General features: G+C 40.2%; 1 protein-coding gene across 4 annotated transcripts in view; it reads right to left on the reverse strand.

Moving 5' to 3' along the window:
* LOC126248678 (ATP-citrate synthase) overlaps positions 1-23,549 on the reverse strand; it is a 187,489-nt gene that overhangs the window by 92,535 nt on the left and 71,405 nt on the right. For all 4 annotated transcript variants that reach the window (XM_049949942.1, XM_049949943.1, XM_049949941.1 and 1 more), the window contains exons 2-3: positions 3,310-3,480; positions 2,144-2,329 (exon numbers count right to left, since the gene is read on the reverse strand). In XM_049949942.1, coding sequence (XP_049805899.1) covers positions 2,144-2,329; positions 3,310-3,465 — 342 coding nt within the window. In that variant the 5' untranslated portion in view covers positions 3,466-3,480. The remainder of the gene's footprint in view (positions 1-2,143; positions 2,330-3,309; positions 3,481-23,549) is intronic.

Below are 23,549 nucleotides of genomic sequence, written 5' to 3' on the forward strand. Positions count from 1 at the left end.
TGTCACTGCACCATGGAGTAGATGTTGCAGGTTTGAATCCCACATCAAGCATAGGAATGCCATTACTATGATCAGTTCTGTTCCTGCACACATCAAATATACATCTGATATTTGCAAATATGACAAAGAAGAAAAGCTATTGACACATTGCCATAATCTGTCCAAACAAATGTCATTGAATCTTCCTAACAACTAGTGACCTGTCTGTAAGGCTACGCAGCTGAATGCCACTGTTTAAGAAAGAGAAAAAATAAATAAATAAATAAAGTTTAGAAGTGGAGTGGAAAATTTAATATAACTGATTAATACAAATGGCACAATATCAGAGTAATCTCAAATATGGCCAGTATATTTTATTTACCTGCATGCAATGTAACATTGCACTCTTGGACTACAAAAACACCATAATGAACCCATAACATCTCTTAATGACAATCAAATGGTATAATCTGTTCCAGATCAAGTAGTAACCAATGATGGTGGATTAAAAATATTGACTTAACCACAAACACATTTACTCATTTTTTAATTACTGCAGTTGGGAATACAAGCATAACAATACGTATGACGAGAAGGAATTGCAACTGCTACAATGAATCTGTTTTATCACTTTCAGAATGCCACATTACAAATTATGCTGAAACATTCTGTACAGGTGTAATTCTTAGTCACAAAGGCAATTTTATTAACTCTTTGTATTTGCCATAAAAATCTGAGTGAAACATACAGCAAAGATAGCCAGATTAGGCTATACCAAATCAGCACACAACAGTCCATGTATCACTCACGGGGCTGAAAGAAATAATATCAATCTATAAATAAAAGTATGATTTCAATATTGCAGTGTTCTTCTCAGGAATGCAGAAAAGAAAAAATTATGAACAAAAAGTGCTTGTTGTAACTGTTATACAAACAATAACAAAAATCAAGCACCAACATTTCCAAAGATTCAAAAAAGGAGAGACAGGCAAATTGTCGGTGACTGTTGTTTTCATAAAATTAAGATGATTTTTATATCAGTTTTGTGGCCTTTACCATTCACATCTACTATTTATGATAAAGTTCTTTATTCTAAATTACAATAACAGTTAAGATCAGATTAAACACATGGAAATTCAAGTTCTAAGATTACAACCTCCGTATCAGCATGACCAAGACGGTAGTGATGGCAGTCAAGAGAGATGGACATCCCACAACTGTGTACTAGCTGACCATCATGTAGAGTGTATAGACAGCTTTATGCATCTCAGAAGAATAATCCCCAGAGATAATTTGACTAGACAGTAGTTTAGCAACGGAATGCAAAAGGGTGCTGAACTATATCAGTAAGTGAAAACTCCTTTACAGGATGACATGATTCCAGGGAACGCAAAACTAGTGACACTCATCGGCTACTTCGTACAAATATCAAGGCATGCACCCCCACACAGAGAGAGTCACTGAGGCTCCAGGCATTAGAGATGAAATTCCTTGGATCCACCATCCTGAAAACTAAGATGGATAAGTTAAAGACTGAGGAGGTGAGGAACAAAGCCAGAATCAAGACATCCCTTTTACATAGAATCAGCCCGTACAGACTATGGTGATATGGGCATGTAATAAGGTTGGAGACTACAAGCCGGAATAAATTTGAAATGAGAGTTGGAAGGAAAACGTCCCTTACGAAGACCAAGAACCCAATGCTTTGACATGATCAAGGAAGACCTCACTGCCAGAAGGGGGACAATGGATGATGTTCTCCATGACAGATTATACATGAAAAGAAGAAAGTTGAAGAGGCACATGAACAGTATGCAGGAAATTGGAACTGTATATCGATGATGATGATGATGATGATGATGAACAGGTTAGAGGGTTCTTTCCAGCCTTTTCTAACAGAAAAAAAAAAGAGTTCACTCCGATAAGTTTATCAGTATAATTTACAAATTAATTTCATCGCATCATGAAACATTTTCCTCATATAAGAAAACTGTGTTAGGATGTGGATAAGGCATTGCATAAACCTTCTACAAATTTGTTTAAAACTATAAAAAAAACTAAATAAAAATAAACTGGATGGTTTTAATCAGACAATGAATTCTCTTTATTTACTGAATAACAGCAACAAGTGAGGATGCATATCTCATTTACTTAAAATACTTACTGGTTTATGAGGAATGAATGGCTCAATGATGAATGTTCTTAATTTTCCTGTAGCTTTTCCTATTACTTGGTCTACACCCAGCCGAGCTGTAATCCATTCCTTCACTGCCTCAAAATCTTTATTGACAGTAATGAGCCCAAGTTTACCTCTACGTTTGATAAGCTGGTCAGGTTTTGCTACCAGTTTCTGCAATTAAAATAAAACTACTGAAGATTAAATTCACATAAAAGTACATAAAATACAATAAACTGCAATGAAAATAAAACAGTTAGTTATAGTTCCAAGGGAAATATATAAGTACAATGCTGGCATAACTTTCATGAAAACTTTATCAGCACCTTATTAACATTTATCAGCACCTTATTAACAACTAAATTAAAATACAAGCTTCTGGATATTCAAAATGGAAGTATTTATGTTAACAGTATCATAATTCAGTAATTTTATTTGTAAAATTTTAATGGTGTGTCTGAAATTCTACATGTCTATGGAATTCTTTTTTAATCACACACAAAAAAAGAAGAACAACGTTAAGTTTCCTTGGGGGCTACCTAAATAAAACGCCACATTTTTTTATAAGGGGAAAATGATTTATTATTATTATTATTATTAACGATAAAGATGACAATAACAATTATTGCTGTTGCTGAATAATTTTGGTAACATTGTAGCACATTAGATATTACATTACGCATTTCATGATCTGTCAAACTGGTAATATCTTGAACACTGACAGGCATACAGATGGAATGTTTTTATGTGGCATAGCATGACATGCATTTTTTCATTTTTTATCTGGAAAAATTTCAACAACATGTGAATATATGTATTCTGGTCCACGTAGTTTGCACTCCTGCTCCTCACTTACTGCTGGCATAAATCATTGCCATAATATTCCTTACCGCATTAATGTCACAGCAAATTTTACAAGCAAGTTTTTTGTCTTGCTTTAGTCCTTAACATATTCATGCTTGATTACAGTTTATTTACAATGTAATGATTGAAAGTAAAGGTTAAGTATAATACTCACATAGTTACAGTAAAACATTTTCTAAACAGAAATATCATAATTTATCTATATATATATATATATATATATATATATATATATATATATATATATATATATATATATATATAAAGGAAAAAATTGATGAAGGACACACCTCAGTCAGAAGCCATGGATGTTTGCTTCGCAATTCATCCCAGTTTGTGCTCTCGTCAACTGATGCAAAGCGACAGAAAGATGCAGCTGTCCCACTTTGAAGATGGTTATTTATTAATTGTTTTCCTGTTGCTTCTCTTATTGCTTTGGCTGACATTGTGCAGATTTAAATCTATAAAGAAGAAATGAGTACTTTCATTATATATCACTGCACATAACATACAAGTTTGAGCACATTTTACAAATTTAGTGTTTTATACTATTAAACATTTCAAGAGCAGTATCAGTTAGTTAAAACAGACCATAAATGGCACTGATAGAAAAAGACTGCGCAGATAGCATCATAAATTTCCTACTGCTACAATTTCTATGCTCCCTACAGAAATCCATGTGGCTCTGTGTATTAGTGGGTAAGTGTCGGACTACATACAGAAAAGTCCAGGGTTCAATCGCCACCCAGTCCTGTGATTGTGTTGACAGTTACAGTTTCTTTCACTTCTGATAATGATTTGTGTATGTTAAAAATATGAAGTGGCACTATGACTTGGACTCCAGCTTCTATTGTAGGAGCCCTTGTATCTGGTTGGCTACCGATTATAGGTCATAAGGAGGCAAGGGCATACCTCCATTAGGACAATACATAGTAAAGAACTGTGGTATTCAAATAAAACTTTGGGTTGAAGACAGTTTTACCTTTACTTATAGGAATTACATCTCATGACATTAAATAGTCTTGTCAGAAGCATGCACTGTTCTTTAGATAGATTTATAGAACAAAGGAGGTTCATTAGACTGAATACAAATTGGAGCTGGGTAAGGACACAGAAGATTTGGGAGAGAGGAAGGGAGGAATTGGTCACTGGATTTTCAAAAGAATTTGCCTTCAGCAATTCACGGACACCACACAAATCTGGAAGACCAAATATGAATTTCAAGCCCGCTCCTTGCAAATGAAGAATGCAGTACATTAACAGTTGTTCTCAGACAGCAGAAAAATCTCTTTCCATAAAAATTACTTTAAAAAAAAAATGAAAGAAGATGGTTGTGGATCTAAAATGGTAGCTATTTCTTATTTTTTGCATTTTTATATTTTTATGTTATTTCATGTGTAGCCTCTTGGCTACTGTAAAGCCTTCTCAACTTCTTATTAAACTCTATGAAGATATTACTACATTTTGAGGAGGAGGAGGAGATCAGTGTTTAACGTCCCACTGACAACGAGGTCACTAGAGACGGAGCACAAGCTCAGATTAGGGAAGGATGGGGAAGGAAATCAGCCATGCCCTTTCAAAGGAACCATCCCTTGGGTTTGAACCATCGTCCTCCTGAATTCAAGTCCAGTGCGCTAACCACTGTGCCACCTCACTCGGTACTATATTGTGAGCTTGTCCTCTGTGGATCATTTGCGTACTGTACTGTGCACATCCGTCAGTTGTGTACCTTGTGGGAAGTACAACACAATTACACAATATTTATGGAGCAACACATATTTTAAATTTGTTTCACTGTTTTTGTGTGGACTTCCTGGTAAATGGTGGTGACGAAGGCTCAGAGTCTCGCCTACCATGACAGACAGTTGAAATGCACTTTTCTAATATTAAGCCTAACAGAAATTTCAATTGGGGAATCATTTTTCCTGCAAGTACACTATGTGATCAAAAGTATCCAGACACCTAACTGAAAATTACTTACAAGTTCATGGCGCCCTCCATTGGTAATGCTGGAATTAAATATGGTGTTGGCCCACCCTTAGCCTTGATTACAGCTTCCACTCTTGCAGGCATATGTTCAATCAGGTGCTGGAAGGTTTCTTGGGGAATGGCAGCCCATTCTTCATGGAGTGCAGCACTGAGGAGAGGTATCGATATCAGTCGGTGAGGCCTGGCACAGAGTTGGTGTTCCAAAACATCCAAAAGGTATTCCATAGGATTCAGGTCAGGACTCTGTGCAGGCCAGTCCATTACAGGGATGTTGTTGTTGTGTAACCACTCCACCACAGGCTGTGCATTATGAACAGGTGCTTGATCGTGTTGAAAGATTCAATCACCATCCCCGAATTGGTCTTCAACAGTGGAAAGCAAGAAGGTGCTTAGAACATCAAGGTAGGCCTGCGCTGTGATAGTGCCATGCAAAACAACAAGGAGTGCAAGCCCCCTCCATGAAAAACTTGAGCACACCATAACACCACCACTTCCGAATTTTACTGTTGGCACTAACACACGTTGGCAGATGACGTTCACCGAGCATTTGCCATACCCACACTCTGCCATAGGATCATCACATTGTGTACTGTGATTCGTCACTCTACACAACGTTTTTCCACTGTTCAAATGTCCAGTGTTTATGCTCCTTACACCAAGCGAGGCTTTGTTTGGAATTTACCGGCGTGATGTGTGGCTTATGGGCAGCCAAGTTTTCTCATCTCCCGCCTAACTGTCATGGTACTTGTAGTGGTTCCTGATGTAGTTTGGGATTCCCGTGTGATGGTCTGGATAGGTGTCTGCCTATTACACATTATGAACCTCTTCAATTGTCGGCGGTCTCTGTCAGTCAACAGACAAGGTCAGCCTGTACGCTTTTGTGCTACGTGTTCCTTCATGTTTCCACTTCACTATCACATCAAAAACAGTGGACATAGGGATGTTTAGGAGTGTGAAAATCTTGCGTACAGATGTATGACACAAGTGACACCCAACCACCTAACCACGTTCGAAGTCCGTGAGTTCCATGGAGTATCCCATTCTGCTCTCTGACAATGTCTAATGACTACTGAGGTTGCTGATATGGAGTACCTAGCAGTAGGTGGCAGCACAGTGCACCTAATATGAAAAACACATGTTTTTGGGGGTGTCCGGAAACTTTTGATCACATAGTGTATTGACATATCCTTGATGTGACTGAAATTTGCAAATAAAATAGTTCTTTCCTGTCAATCCAAAGCCCCTTGATGTCCTGTGCAGTGAAAAACAACTAGAAAACTTGAAGCAACAGATTGTCACCACCACCATCTTTATCACAGTCCTCAGAAAATCCGACTCATCCATCCTTCCTTCCTTCCTTAACAATGCTGCAAATGTACATGTTAAATGATATCTTAGCATTAATGTTTCATGTTCTAATTTTTATCCCCCAGTGGTGAGAAATGACAGCATACAATTAATGACTTCCATCTAATTTAGCATGGGAATTCCTTACCATTACATGACTATCAAGTCAATGAAATCCTTGTTAAATGTACAGAGGGTCATAAAAGTACTGGATACAACTATGATCTACAACACAATGACCTTATTTCAATGTGGTGAAAGAAATTAGTAGTCAGAAAATTTGTAACACATCCTCCTGTGAAACTGCTTTCGCCAAAATAGCACACACCTCTAAATTTCAATCTGAGAGGAAGACAATCAGTAAAGTAGATTAATGCTAATCCTTGGTGATTGAGTTGCAGAAAATATAATAATATTTTGATAAAGGACAGTAGATGCACCTCTAAAAAATCATTCAGTAGGTTTTCCCAGTGTGGTAATTTATTGTATTCTTCTGAGGTTTGCTGTTACATCCTAAAATCAACTTTACATAACAGCTGGCCTTGATATTTCAAGCTCATTTTAGAACAAGGCAGCAAACCTGAGAAAAATACCATCTAAAACAATCTATTGTTCTATGAAACAGAAACTGCACAAATGGCTGGGTGGCAACCTCCAAACATATGATTACCATTCAAAACATAACTATCACCACATATGATGCAAAGTCCATGCTACGTAGAGCACCAATGCTCCCAAGAGGCTAATGTGGCATCCTTCACCTTCTTTCCAACGAGTAAAACTAATGTTCCTCAAAGAGCCAATGAAGCTTACGCACTGGGCTGTCTTCTTCCTACCGTTAAATGCAAAAATGGCTTTTAAGGTGTGAGCCTCATTTTCGCTGTATTTTGCTGTTCTATTGCATCTGTCCCACAACAAATTTGGCCACTTATTATTTAGAATTTATGATGACCAAATACACACTATGGTGTATATGCTATTCCCTGATAATTACAGTCTTCGAAGATAACAAACCTCACATTTACAATTGTTGCCAAAATCCACTGCAGTGAAATTCTGTCTCAAGCTTCCATAAACAGTTTTTGGACAGAAAATGCCCAAGTGGAAACCTAAATGTTTCAGATAGCTGCAAAAAGAGAAACTTCCAGTGTGATTACAACTTTAACAGTGTTCGAGCATGGGCTCGGTATGAGTTATATACAGTTTGCTCTCTCCCCCTTGTTATTTTTCATAATTTAGACACAGAATATAAACAAAAATATTCGTCAGAGATTTATATATTGTGTACTACAACATCTGTGAATTTCCCTTGCTATTTTAGTTATTTGTAATGAGAAGTGAATTACTATGGAGAGAATGTTACCAGACCTATTATTTTACACTCATGTTAGTTTGTTTTGCCAACTTCCTACCAAACTGTCAGGTTCCAACCTAACCTAGACCCATAGCTACACTAAAGATCTACTTATCACAACAACAAAAATTTTGCAACGAGAAACAAAGGGGGGGGGGGGGGAGGGGGAACTATAATACTGTACCCACAGGCTATTAAAAAAAAAATTGCGAGAAAACTGTAGTTCACAATACCTTAACAATAAATCAAGTCCAGCCACTTCATACACTACTAAACATCTGTGATTGTTCCACAACATATTCCTACAACTCATTACTCCGAATCCTAGCTGTGAGTAATTAATCTGGTTGTTACTTTACAAGGTACTAAAGTTTCATGAATCACAGAACCTTACATATCTTGACATTAAGAGAAAGTTTGGCAGTCTTCACACTATGGTGGTATTTTGTTGGGATATACCATGATATTACTATTATCGTCATCAGCTAACACTTCCTCACATATAACTACTTGATCTGCAAAAAGACCGGAATTTCAATTTATAGTATCCACCAACTAATAGCGCCACCACATCTCTGTCTCTATTGTAGATGAAAATTGAACAATAAAGTGCTGCAGTCTGGCGAATTAAGAAGTTCTAAATTCACTCATAACTTTTATTCTGTGTGGTAGTGAATCGTAAGTTTTTGAAAATCTAAAAGTGTGTAATACACATGGTTATCTCTACTCCTAACTTAGGATGTCATATGTGAAGGGTATGAATTGAGCTTTATTGGCAGAGTGTTTTCAAATTTCATTCTCATAGGATCTGTGATACGAGGGTTAGAACTTAAATAGTGGCAACTATTTATTCACAACAGATACAACAGAGTTACATGTTTGCACCTGTCACTTTCCTTCAAAGTAGTCACCAGTGTTGTGTAAAACCCATTGCCATTGACATGGAAGGCATAGTATACCATTATGAGAGCCCGTTCTGTTGATGGTGAGAATGGAGTGGTCTACTGTCTGTCGAATCTCTGGAACAGTTCTGAAGCAAATGCCACGAAGTGGTTCCTTCATCTTCAGATTCAATTCGAAGTCTCAAGGACTTAAGGCCGGGGAGTATGGTGGATGGTACAGTACTTCCCAGTCCCATCGACCAAACAGAGCAGCCACAGCTTGCGCTGTATGCACCTGTGCATTGTAGTGCAAAATGATGGGTGGGTTGCGCAGAAAGTGTCACTGCTTCTTGCACAAAGCTGGTCGCAGGTGATGCTCCAAAAACGAACAGTAATACTGCCGCGGAGGAACGTAATGCGTTAGGATAACACCATCACAGTCGTACATGAGAATCACCATAATTTTAGACCGCTCCATTCGCACCATCAACAGAACAGGCTCTGCTAACAGTATACTATGCCTTCCACATCACTGGCAACGGGGTTCTACACAACGCTGGTGACAACTTTGAAGGACAGTAACATGTGCAAACATGTAACTCTGTTGTATCGGTTGTGAATAAATAGTTGCCACTATTTAAGTTCCAACCCTCGTACAAGATGGTGAAAAGTGGAATGAATTCACTTTCACGCCCTGAGTAGAGCCAGACAAGGAAGCCCTCTGAGAGGAAGGACACAGAAGACAAATCCTGATGAACCCAATTGTAACCAAGAATCAATAAAACCAAGAGAGAGAAGCAGTAGAAGGGTGAGAAAGAGTAAGGTGGGTGTGTGACTTGAACCAGAAAGCAGCTGGAGGTCTCAGGGGCATGTTATGCAGTGGGAGACACGCAATCTGCATCTGACTGGTTACCATAAGAAAACTGGCAATGAGGACACATTGATAAATCTTAGTAAAGAGATAATGATGGTGAGACATTAAGGCAACAACAAATGTATAAGAATGAGAAGAATAAAAAGGAGGGAAGAACAGGAGCCATGCTGGACCACCAAGTGAGGGCAGCCATGGGCCCCCCTAGGACAGAACAGGAGCCCCTCCAATCCCTCAAGCATTCGACAAGGTCAAAGTGCTCTACCTCACAGAAAGGAGTAGAAACTAACTTCACAAGTGAAACCAGATAGGCCACTTTGGCATAATTGACTAGCACCAAAGGCAGCTTGTCAGCAAGTTTAAGATTTCATTGTAAGATAGCCAAATTAGGGGAATCCAGTATGATGTGGGCCACCATCAGATAGAACATCCTTATGTCATAGGATGCAGCCATTTGTCAGACAAGTGTGGCCAATACGAAGCTGACAGAGAATGGTGGATCCCCTATGAAAAGCATACTGGGAAGACTGCTGCATGGCCATGGCCCCTTTTACTGCCCACAGTTATTTTGGAGAAACTGGGGCACATTCCATGTTCCACGCTTCCAACAACTGATGGTGTACAATAAACCAATGGTCCAGTTCTGTACCCCAATCCCCAAACTTGCCATCCTGGTAGCCAACTTCGCTAACCAGTGAGTGTGCTCATTCCCTGGGATCTCAATGTGGTCAGAGGTCCAGATGAAGATGACTGTCCAGCATGACGAAGATCAGAAAGGAGAAGCTGGATAGTGACAAGCAATGGGTGTCAAGGACAGCTCTGGTTGATAGCCTTAAGACTACTCAAGGAATCGTTGGCAGTTATGAACATCTCACCAGTGCATGAATGAATGTGACTGAGAGCTCGATTGATGGCCACCAATTCAGCAGTGAATACACTGCATCCATTTAGCAGTTAACATAGGCCATTACACCTTGCATGTGTGTAGGGAAATCTGATTTATCCGTCAGCCATAAAACCATCAGTGTATACCATTTCTGAACCTGGAAATGCTTCAAGGGCAGCCAGGAACAGGCAGCACAAAGCCATGAAGTCAACAGAGCCTTTCGGTTCAAAGGATAGATAAAGACAGATATGTGGATGCCACACCATTGGGCCATATGTGATAGCTCCTTGACAAGAGGCAACAGTGGGGAAAGACGGAATTCAGAGCAAACATCGTATGTGACGTGCGATTGTGAGTCCGGTCCTAGGGCTTTGTTGCAGGAGGTGGAACTTCCTGCCTCGAAAAAGAAAACAGTAGTCTGGATACTCAGATGAGTAGCAAAAGCATATCACATAATTGAGCAGCAGTTGCTGGTGCCTAATCTGCAGTGGAGGGACTCCACCCTCCACAAGTAGGCTGGTCAAAGGGCTAGTCCAAAAGGCACCTGTCCAACAGTGTATTGAGTCCACTATCTGTAATGCCAAAGGCAATACTGAACCATATGTCAGACTTCTATAACCATGCAAGTAGAGGATCACAGCTTTGTAAAGCCACAGAAGCATAGAGTGAACTGAGAACTAGCTGGTGTTACTGAGACAGCAAAGAGTATTAAAATGTGACCAGCGCTTTCACTTAAGTTGGTGAGGAAGGGGAAGCCACGTTAACCAGGGATCAAAGAACAGCCCCAATAAATGATAAGACTCAAGCACATTGAGCAATTGATCGTCAAGGTGGAGTTCTGGTTGCGGATAGTCAGTAAAATGGTGACAGAAGTGCATGAAATGTGTCTTGGCTGGCCTAGGACTGTGCAGTCGCATGGCACCCTGCAGTCAGTGTTTAGCAACACCCACAGTTGTTGAGCAATAGTAAAAGCAAAAATCATCAGCATACAAGGTTGGCGACACTGAAGGCCCCACAGCTGTAGCTAGACCATTGTTAGCCACTAGAAAAAGGTGTATCTCAATACAAAACTCTGTTGGAATCTTGTTCTCTTGTATTGGGCAGGGGGGGGGGGGGGGGGGATTGTGTAGTACCAAGCTGAAACTGGAAAGTACAGTGTGATACGAAGTTCTGGACAAAAATCTGGAGCAGGCCCCAGAGACATCTGGATCTACATTTACATCATACTCCATAAGACACCTAACAATGTGTAGCAGAGGGTACTTCTGATACCACTAACTTATCCCCCTTTCCCTGTTCCACTCACAAATGTCAAGATGGAAGAATGATCATCAGTAAGCCTCTCTATTAGCTCTAATTTCTCGAATTTTCTCATCATGATCATTTCACAAGCTGTATGTAGGAAGAAGCAATATGTAGTTCGACTCTTCCATAGTTCGACTCTTCTCAGGAAATGCTGTCTCGAAGCTTCAATAGAAAAACCTCTCTGTGATGCACATTGCCTCTCTATTAACACCTGCCACTGGAGTTTGTCGAGCACCTCTGTAGCGCTCTCGCACCGACTAAATGATACCATGATGAAATGCACCACTCTTCGTTGTACCTTCTCCACTCACATACGCACGGTTACAAGTAGGTGACAATGGCATGCAGCATCACAGGCCTTTTTCAAATAGAAAAGACAGTGATAAGGTGTTTTCACTGAGCAAAATTCATCCGGATACTACACTCTAGGCAGACCAAATTGTCAGCAGTAGAACGGCCTAACCATCCTTGGATGGAGTCAAAGGGCCCCAAGATTCAAGATACCAACACAGCCATAGGCTCAGCATATGTTTGAGCAACTTGCAGGGAACATTAGTGAGACTAACTGGGCAATACCTGTGCATCTCAAGGGGGTGTTTATCCGGTTTCAGTACCAGGACAATCATGTTCTCTTTCCACTGAGATGGGAACTCACCCTCCCTCAAGATAGATACAGTTGAAAATTGCGCCAGTCCACCAATAGGTGTTTGATTCTTTGACTATGAATGCAGTCTGGGCCTGGAGCTGCATCAAGGGAAAGAGCTAACACACTTGGTATTCCCACTAACTGAACGGCTCCAGGTGGCATGTAATGGAAGGTACGTGAATTTGATCTAGGCAACACCATTCATAGAGATACCAAATACACCTGTGGGGACTGGTGTGCATAGAAGTGTCAAATCTTTGCACAGACATGAGGGGGTGGGGATGCAGTCCAATGGTAGTGACTTATTGTTTCTGTCATTTTATTAGGTGGCGGACACAGGCACAAAGCCCTTTAAAGGCAATGTGCTCCATTGAAGGATGTTGCTTATGGCATTGGAGAGCTCATCTGTGATCTCTAATGGCCACAGCTATTCTGGAGGTCTATCAAGGCACTGTCTTCTGACAGGGCAATCCTGAGGAATAAGGGATGGCTAAGTTGGCTGCCAATAAAACGGCTGGAGTTGCACTCTGGACAGCCACATCAATATCTCCATATGGCTGTGTCTTAAGGGTGACAGCAGAAGTGAAGGTATCCCAGTCAGCATTGTTTAGAGCCCCTCCAGGGCGACAGCCAAGTGAGTGATGCTGAGGTATGGATAGGATGATCAGTAAGTGATCACTGTCACATAGGTCATCACTGACTCTCCAACGGATGGAGGGGAGAAGACAAGTGTTACAGATGGAAAGATCAATGGCTGAGTAAGAGTCCTATGCCACACTAAAGTGCGTGGGGGCACCAGTATTGAAGAGACAAAGATGTCTGTGAGCAAGTTTTTATAACTTTGCCATGGCTGGTGGTCATGGTTCCACACCATAAAGGGTTATCGGCACTGAAGTCACCCAAAATCAGGAAGGGTGGGGAGAACTGAGAAATCAGTGCAGACAATGCATTATGAGACACTTCATGATCAGGAGGGAGATACACATCATAAATGGTAAAATCAAGGCTCCTAGCAAGAACAGCCACAGCTTTCAAAAACTAAAACGTATTGAGTGACATGTGTTCGCTGTGAACACTCTTTTATAGTTGGTAAGATTCTTAAAGAGCCTCGTAGCCATGGAGGGTAGGAGGTCTGCATAGCTGAAAACCAAGTTTCCTGGAGAGCAATGGAGAAAGCTGAGGAAATTCATAAGAGATGTCAACACTCAGCCAGGTGGTGAAAAAAATGCTACAGTTCCACTGGAGAATCATGCTATCAGTATTCTGGAGGGGGGGTGGGGGGGAGCATTGCTAGGAAGCAGGTCACGCCCCAGATTCACCTGCTGCCACTGGTTGTGAGGATATTGCATCAATACACACTGGCCCTGAATAAGTTTGTGTGTGGGTGGGAGTGGGGGGACCACCAGGAACTCCACCTCAGATGCACAGGCAGTCCATGCATGGCACAGCAGTTTGTCTTTCTTCTTCGAGGGCTACTTCTTGTCATCCTCCTCCTTAGATGATTCCAATGTCTGTGAGGGCTTGTCTGCCTTAGTTTCAGGGACAGGGGAGGAACATGAAGCCCTATGACCAGCAGCCTGCGACCTGCTTCAGCCACTGGCTAGTATCTGGTTGCAGGTAAACATAAACCTGGGAGGGGAGTTGCCCAAGGGACCTCCTCCTGGTGAGAGATGCCAGAGGAGTACGATGCTTCTCTGGCTGGAGTTGGGGACCGATGTCTGCAACAGGTGAGGAGAATGAGATTTGATAAAGCAGTTAATATACCTGCACAATAAGACTTTACCTTTTGTCAATAAATAATCATCAATGCTCCCAAAGTGGGCATGGTGGAAGCAGTAGAGGGAGTGGGGAGTGGGTGTAATTCAGTGGCTCTGAGGGCATTGCATAGAAGGTACAAGGGTGAGGGTACTGATGTTAGAGTAGATGGTGTTGTTTTACCCATAATATATGTCACTGCCATACATGCAGGATGCAAATGTTCATACTCCTTCTTGGCCTTTTGATACATCAGTTGGTCAAGAGTCTTCTATTCTTGGATTTTCTTTTCTCATAGGAAGACGCTGCAATCAGGTGAACATGGAAAATGGTGCTGTCCATAGCTGACACAGAGGGGGAGGGGCACAAGGAAGGTCTGTGTGCAACTGATGTCCACAATCCCTCTTGCTAAGACACATGCCTGAATATCACGCATTTGAAGCACTGCATTGGAGGGAGTACACACGGATTCACATCACATCGATACCCCATCACCTTGATCTTTTCTCGCAACAAGTCGCCTTCAAAAGCCAAGGCAAAAGCTCCAGCAGCAACCCTATTCTTCTTAGGTCTCCATTAGACACAATGGACAAAATAGACATAATGAACACCTCGTCACTCCAAATTCGCAAACTCATCATGGATCTGTAAAAGGTGCTCGCAGTAGAAGATGATACCCTGTACCATACTTAGACTTTCATGGAGGGTGAGAGTTTACAGGAATGTCACCCAGCTTGCCATAGGCGAACAGTGCTCGTGACTAGGCAGGGGACGCAGTTTTTATCAGAACTGAACCACTCTTCATTTTTGAAATCAATGCTACTTATCCAAATCTGTCCTCAAGATGTTCAACAAATAATAATGGCCTTGTGGCCTAAAAGGAGTCCCTATCAGTCCTAGAACAAACTAAGCATTTGGGGGGAGTATTTGTCCTGATGCCTCTTAGACCTAAGTAGCTCCTACAGTGTAGCAACAGATGGTAACATTTTGAGCTCATATCTCTCCAAATTATAAGAATTTTTCCCTTCAGAATAGACTGCTGGGGCCATGTAGCCACTAGCCATAGATAGCTTACTAACATGAGAGTCATCCACCATGGTGCCACCCTCTCTGAACGGGGGCTCTACCCATGGGTGTCACATGGCCTGAGCAAGGGCTACCTGGTCAGTATCTGTTGCCTGGAGTCCTCAGGCCTCAGCCACAATGGGCACATACTCCTTGGCATATGTGGGGACTTACAGCTCAGGCACCTACTGTCTTGAGTTTTACCATTGGTAGATAGGAAGGGTGCACAGATAGAAATATACAAAGGTGAAATACACACTGCACTGGGAAATCTTCCTTGCATGATCTGCACTTTTGTAAAATTTGGAAGAGGAATGGTAGGTCAAACCCAACAATGGGGACCATGTAGTTTAGGATGAAAAGATGTGTAAAGTGCCGGAAGAGAAGAAAAGGGAACGTGCAAAATCAGAAATTCAAGAGTGGTTGGCACCAAGATGATCTCCACATGAAAAGCAGAGAGGAGGGACAAGAATAGTAGTGTTGCAGCACGAAAAGGGAAGTAACACTGCACGGAGTGGAGCCCCGTGTTGGCTGAGCATATACTTACAAAGAGAGTTGAGAGACCCCTGGGTTGGGGGGGGGGGGGGGGGCGGTTGATTATTTTTTGTCTATTTTGATCACTGTTTCATCATCAAGTGCCTGGACTCTAAATATTTGTGTATAAAAACAATTTTGTCATCTTTTAGGGAGTCACTGAAGATTAACATCTGCTTGCCTCATTTTATGGTTAGCTTTGTAACTGTTCTGCAGTAGCTTTTGCTTCTTGAGAGGTTTCTTTATATTGTTTTTACATGAATTTAAGTCTCAATCACCTTTAATTGTTCTGCCAGCGACAATTTTTCTACAGATAAATCAACTATTTGCTTGATATTTATCCATAGCTCCTCTGCAGGTCCGAATTTTGCCTGAGGTATGAAACGATTTCTGTATTATTCAGTTGACTGAATACGTAGACTTTTCAGCATGTTTTTTACACCTTTGTGTCTTGATTACTATTGTTGGTGTAACTGCAAAGTGTTCACCAGTTCGAAATCTCTAAGTGAACTTAAGGAGGGTAAGTTTGTTTGTTACTAGGAAGTCGAATATACTTTCGTTGTGGGTGCTTTTCCGAGAAAACATTTATAACTCTTTTTTGGAGAAGTTTTGTTTCATCTGTAACCACTGAAATAATAAGTTTTCCAATCTATTGCACAGTTGTCAATATCTCCTTCAACTATTATGACATGTCTTGAAAAGATACATATCGGACTAGTGAAACGATTTTCTTTCTGAAGTTTACAGTTTATCGTATGGGTGGAAGTTTACAGTTTATCATATGGGCGGCCAGTAGACTATTTCAACTACAGCTTCCAGCCTATCTCAGATCTTTTCCAAAGTATTTTGCAAACACACTATTTCTAAATCATTGAATTGACGTTTTTTGTCTGTTGCTACAAGCACGTCATCTCCAAATCCAATGAATGTTGTTGTTTCTTAGATCTTTCACCAAAATCTCATTAGTGCCAATTCTTGGTTGTATCATACTTTTTGTACTGAATATTATGTGACCCCACTGCTTCTTGGAAATGTTTCAAACTATAATAGTTTTATGCGAGAAGTTCTACAACTGAGCACTGAAACTTCAATATTGTCAACTGTTGTGAACATTTCTTCATTTCTGGAACCCTATGAGATGCTCTTCAATAAAATGCTAGGTGTACTTTGAACTACTAATATGTTTTTATATTTTTATAATCTTATTTTTCTTTAGCAAGAAACATGTTTAAAATGGTAAACAGTTAGGGTGGTGACCATATTTCTACCGTGTACATGATCAGTGGTGGCTGCTGTGTAAGAGCACAAGAGCACGTGAACACCCTAACTTTCAACGTCTTGTGGCTTTATTGGTTACTTTTCTTTGAATGCTGCTTAATGTAACATAGATGCTGTTATCTGAAAGACACAGCACTTAAATCTACCGCGTTGCTGCTTCTCTAGAGTCCGTGAAACTTGACATCAGGGTCACGAGCACACCTTCGGTTGTGCACGTTTTAAGGAGCTCTTCCGCATGGGCAACTGGCGTGACGTAATTACGTTACGGGCCAAATACATACAAATTTGATAAGCAACGTGCACGGTTCACAATGTGCACAGCTAACCCATACCAATCAACTAAAAGTTTAAGGCAGTGCCACCATGTGATAGCACACTTAAGCAGACTTTTATCTCCGTTCGCTCGGCATAAATCCCGCTAGATGATAGCAGACTCCTCAGACATGCCAACTCACTGCCTATATAGTAAAATTAGATCGGACATCAATATACGTTATACTGAGAGGAAAACCTATTTTGTGGGTTTCTGAATAAGTTACAGTGTATCAAGTTTTGAATTTAATCATAGTAACATATTTGAGGTGCTGACAATCATAAGCGCCTTATGCACATCGCCGTCGATTGTGAGATTGTGGCATTAATTCATGTTTCTGAAATCTGTTGATCTTATGGTGAGTCAGGTTTATCTGTGCTGTAGGCCCACATTGTATATATGAAAATTCACGAAAAACTGTATCACCAGTTTCTCTTATATTCACTTAAATGGGAGATCGACTACATTGTGCTTTAGGCCCTTGTGGATCTCAGCTCCCATTTGTATTCCAGTCAAGTGACCACGTTGAACAGACAGAACTACTTGAGTTTAATCATTTCCGCAAAAGGCAGTTTGTGTTTGGAGTTGGTTGTTTACTGTGCGAGAATCGGCTTTCGTATGCAATGTAAGCATGAACTATCTCGAATCTATTTCACATTTTAACAGGAAAGTAAAGCTGTGAGGATGGGTCTTGAGTCGCGCTCGGGTAGCTCCGTCGTTACCACTTGCCCGCGAAAGGCAAGGACCCAAGTTCGAGTCTCGGTCCGGCACACAGTTCTAATCTGCCAGTAAGTTTCCTACCAGTGCTCATTCCGCTGCAGAGTGAAGATCTTATTCTGGGAACAGAAAAGTAAATCACCACGAAACGTTAGATGTAAAGGAACAAGGGCTTCCAAGACCAGATCCGTTGATTGAGGGAGTGACAAAATCAAATAAGCGTGACTACAAGCGAACATTTAACAAGGAAGTGCACCATTAGCATAAGTTGTGTGCGCGTGCAACGTAAAAATATCCGATATTCAGCCCGGAAGTAAATTCGTGGACTAATACATCTGTTGGGGATTTTGTACATTTGTCAGAAAAATGGAAAAGCACAAAAACTCCCACTTACACAAAAACGCGAAACAGTGTTGCGAAAGCTTACACATCATTTCGTTATTATCCTAAACTATACTTAATTATGTGCAAAACAACAAAGTTCCACAAAATCAATTCTTTCTTTTATCAGTTAAGTTATGCACATTATTATTATTATTATTATTATTATTATTATTATTATTATTGGCAGTGGCTGTAGTTGTATACACCTGTTGATAAGAATAACTGTTATACAGCAGATTAATTTCACACTCTCAAATTTACCTGAATCTAAAATTTTGTGAACACCCAAAATGTGTACCCATAAGCCGCCGCTGTGTATGCTGACACAACAAATGCACTCGCAGTTTTCGATTTTCAGGACTATATCTGGCAAATCACATTAAAGTAATGCAATGAAATATTAAAAGTGTTAAAATAATGAAACATATGATAAAAATTAAACTGGTGAATAAAAAATAAATAAATCTTCCCAAAGTGCATAAATCGCTCTGGCGCACTGATTTTGTCACTTGGTGACAAGCACCAATGGAACATTTCACGACCTTCCACTATGTAAAATCTTTTTATTGGCGTGTGTAGAAATATGAGTTTACACGTTTGTTGGCAAACAGGAAATCTCTGCCAGAAAGTATTAAACAGAGTTGGTCTGTTGGTTCGATTAATAGCTAGGAGACAAAGGTTTCCAGCAATCCAGTGACTTAACTTTAGCAATGTAACGTGCAGTTAATTGCTATAGGAAACCTACCTTGTTTGGTATTATGACATAAGTAAAAAACGCTTGAGTTCGAAATCGATCGTTCGGCGGGTAACTAACAAGGAGTCCGACCGACGTTCTGCATATGCGGATTTTAAGAAGGGGTGCTGACAAGTCTTCGGCTTTTCCTAGTTAAAATTCATTCGATTAATTCTGATATTCTGACATTAAAACTTGCCATTTACATTATATGTGATAGTAACTGCGAAACATTAACGTTGTTTTCTATTTTTCTCTACAGGTTTGAACTGAACACGGCGCAAGAAAACAGAGAATCCACAGTGAAAGTGAGTCGTTTCATGATTAAGTATCTTTTTCCAAAAGTGAAAACGATCAAACATATTTATGATGACATGTCTGGTAAACTGGGTGGTAACTGCCCTTCCTACTCCACTAATGACCTCTCGTCTGTTACACTGCCAAATGCTAAATTTGTTTTGAGGAATTCTTCTCGGGTTATCAGCCGAGTGGTGGCGTCGTCTTGCAACGTTTCGATGACTTTCGTACCCGAAGATGATGGGTACGAAACTCATCGAAACGTTGCGACAAGACGACGCCACCACTCGGGTGATAATCCGAGAAGAATTCATCATTGGAATACGCCGAGAAAGACTGCAATCGCATATAAGTTTGTTTTGTTTGCAGATGATACAAACATTGCAATATGTAGCAAGTCAAGTACAGATATAGAAATAGCTGCTAATCAAATTTTCACTGACATTAATAAATAGTTTAAAGCTAACTCACTGTCACAAAACTTTGAAAATACCCACTATATGCATTCAGAACCTGTAAGATATTTCCTTCCAGCATGTGTATAACACATGAAGACATGCAGATTGAAGAGGTTGACAGCGTTAAATTTCTGGGATTAAAACTCGATAGTAAATTCAGTTGGGAAGGGCATATCACAGAGCGCCTAAACAAGACTGTATTTGCAGTGAGAATGATGTCAGATGTAGGAGATACAAATATAAAAAAGTCTTGCATACTTTGCTTACTTTCACTCTATTATGTCATACGGGGTCATATTCTGTGGTATCACACCAAACCGAGCAAAAGATTTTAGCGTGCAAAAGCGTGTAATAAGAATCATTTGGGGTGTAAATTCAAGAACATTAAGTTGACGGAACTTTGTTTTCTAACCACTGCTTCTCAGTATATTTATTCAATAATGAAATTTCTTGCAAGTAATATATCTCTATTTCCAACCAATAGCTCAATACACAGCATCAATACTAGGAATAAGAACAATCTACATAAAGACCTAAAATCACTTACCTTGGTCCAAAATGGGGTCCAATATTAAGGAACACACATTTTCAATAAATTGCCAGCAACTATTAAAAGCTTGGTTTCAGATAAAGCACGGTTTAAACAGAGTTTGAAAGAGTTCTTGATAGGCAAAACCTCCTGCTCTATAGATGAATATCTTAACAGGGACTGTTATACCAGCTTAGATAAAAAATATCTGTTAGCTTTCAGTTTTGACAGCACTTGGTATTTTGTGTATGATAAATTTATTAATAGTGCATAACAATGTTTTATTCTGACAGCGTATTAATTCTGTAAATATTAGCAGTTCCGGTTTATTGTAATGTATTCACTCCTTTTGACAATCTCCAGACAAATGACAAGTATAGTAAGTATTATATTCAAATGTTTTATGTTTTTTATATTTACTTTCTGACATGTTCCACACTCACGAGAATAACTTCATTTTTGGGTCTATGGAACGAAAACTGAATCTAATTTAATCTCTAATCTTTGTCCAATTTCGTCGTGCTTCTGTGGGACTTTTGGGTCGTCTCGTCACCACGGATGAAACATGGATGTACGCTTATGGTCCAGAGAGACTAAACAACAGTCCAAAGAATCGAGACAGTTGTTCTACACGTCCAAAGAAGTTCAAAACAAAGATCAGATAAGTTGCTCGCATCTGTCTTTAGGAATAAAAATGGAATCTTACTTACAGACTACTTACAACATGGTGAAGCCACTACGGCGAAGTATTACGTTGAACATCCTGACGAACTGAAACAACAACTCGCCTCCAAACGTAGAAGGTAGCCGAGAGAAGGAATCTTGTTTCTACAAGACAACGCCCCTCCACACACGGCGGCCGACACGCAGCAAAAATTGGAAGATCTTCACTTTGAAATCCTCAAACATCCTCCCTATTCACCGCGCTTGGTTTCCCTCGGATTATTATCTGTTCCCAAACCTCATGAAACATCTCAGTGGAAGACGAATTTTTCTACACACTATGTAGCCGGAAGGGCTGCGGATGAGTGGTCTGCAGCACAATCGCCTTTTTTTTTTTTTTTTTTTTTTTTTTTTAAGGGTAGTTTAAAGAAGCTGGAACAAAGTTTCCATAATGTGTTGAGCTCAAGGGGGAATGTGTAGGGTAAATAAAGTTTTTTCAAACACATAACAGCATTTTTTTATGAAAGCCAAAGACTTTCCACCACCCCCTCATATGCATGTAGGGTTGTAGTAGTAGCATAAATCTGAATTACACCTATGCTAGATACAGAGTTGACACAGAGTCTGTTAACCGTTGGCTTGCATCCATATTTTCGTGGAAAACATTGGAAATAGAAAAAAAGCAGCGTATGAACTGTGACAGCACACAGTCTTACTTCTATAAGAAAGCGGTTACGTGCGGACAACAAACGGAATGACCCATCCGAAAAATGAATCGAGAAGGCCGCCCGTATCTTATGCTCTCTTTCTGTGAGGACATAACGCACAACATACAAGATTTAAACGTGGCTCGCCAGCTGAGTTATGAGCTAAATGCTGATATTTTCCTTATTAACACGTCGAATGCCGATTACGAAAATGCTTTTCACTGCCTGGGGTCTGAAGATAGTAATCTGACGCGGACCTGCGTTTATTTTTGAAACACAACATTTTACAACATAATCTATAGACTGACATTACATAATAATGACCATTACATAGAAAACAATAGAAATGCAGCTATTCATCTCGCAATGTTATCAACAATACCAAAAGTGCACGAGACCTCTCGGAAGCCCTTTTGTTACGCGAATGTCTCGACTTCTGTGATTGATAGCGGTAACACGCAATTTGCACTTAGTGAAAGGAGCGTACAGCGTAGGTGCCAAAATATTTCAGTGCGACGGACGCTGAATTCTGCATTTGAAGGACAAGGCTGCATTCTGAGAATCTTGGATACGTTAGCCGCCGACACACGTTAATTTGTCAATCGTATCGTCAACTAAAAGCATGTAGAAAACTTAGCAAAAACACAAGAAAAGGAGGTTACACAATCATTTGATGGCTACAATGTTGCACAACCGAGGCAAAAGTCAATTTCATTTATTTCTTACTAATTCTGAATATTTCAAATAACTTTACAAGAGATGAGATACCTTAGACGGACGTCGAAGGTTCCTTCGAGTTCAGTAACGAAACAGCATTAACGAAACTGCATGTGCTATGGTCGCACGACTCAATGAAAATAAGAATGCGGTACTCTTCGTCAGGCAAGGCCAAGTGCGTGGGAACAGCCGTGCTCTACACAATGCCTCCATAGTTTTCTAGGATGTCAATAGGTTTCTTGCAAGAACTTCCTAATGTCAAAACAAAAAAAGTTATTGCCCTGACATACGGAAACGAACTGAAAAATAATAATAGTAATAATAACAATGTTTGCAACGGCAAATAAGAAATCAAACGACTCCATATTGTCTGGCCGGCGAAATATGTTATAGCCCTTGATTTGCTGATTATTTTCTAGAGAATGATGGTTAAATGTACTGAACAAAGTAACATTCTCTAATGTTTAATCTCGACCTGCAGGGGCATAATGAACTACTTGTACAGAGACGTTACATGACGCAACAACAATAAATTTCCGTCTCCCTCCATTTCAAACATGAAAGTGGATACTGTGTAGTCAGACGTGTTTGTTCTACGGCGTGTCTATAATCACTACAAAGACAGTCGCGAATTTCAATCCTAATAGCGAACTGTGAAACTGTTGCTCCGGTCACGGAGCTTCTTATGCTTCCACGCTAGTGGCTCGTGACGTAGAGACTACACACGTCAACAGAATACCCCTGTCACGTGACGTCGCCGTGGCCTCAGTTGAGTGGCAACGTTCTGCAATGGTCGATTAAATAAATCTGTTGGCATCAAGACAACACAACAAATGCTGCCATTCTCGCAGCCCCCAATCAACGATATTTCCTAAGTGAGGCAAAAACTTGATAGCCCCCCCCCCCCTTCTCTCTCTCTCTCTCTCTCTCTCTCTCTCTCTCTCTCTAAAACTACATCTACATGGATACTCGGCAAATCACATTTAAGTGCCTGGCAGAGGGTTCATCTAAACACCTACACAATTCTCTATTATTCCAATCTCGTATAGCGCGCGGAAAGAATGAACACCTATATCTTTCCGTACGTCCTCTGATTTCCCT

The sequence above is a fragment of the Schistocerca nitens genome, chromosome 3 (assembly GCF_023898315.1).
Source record: "Schistocerca nitens isolate TAMUIC-IGC-003100 chromosome 3, iqSchNite1.1, whole genome shotgun sequence".
NCBI lineage: Eukaryota > Metazoa > Arthropoda > Insecta > Orthoptera > Acrididae > Schistocerca > Schistocerca nitens.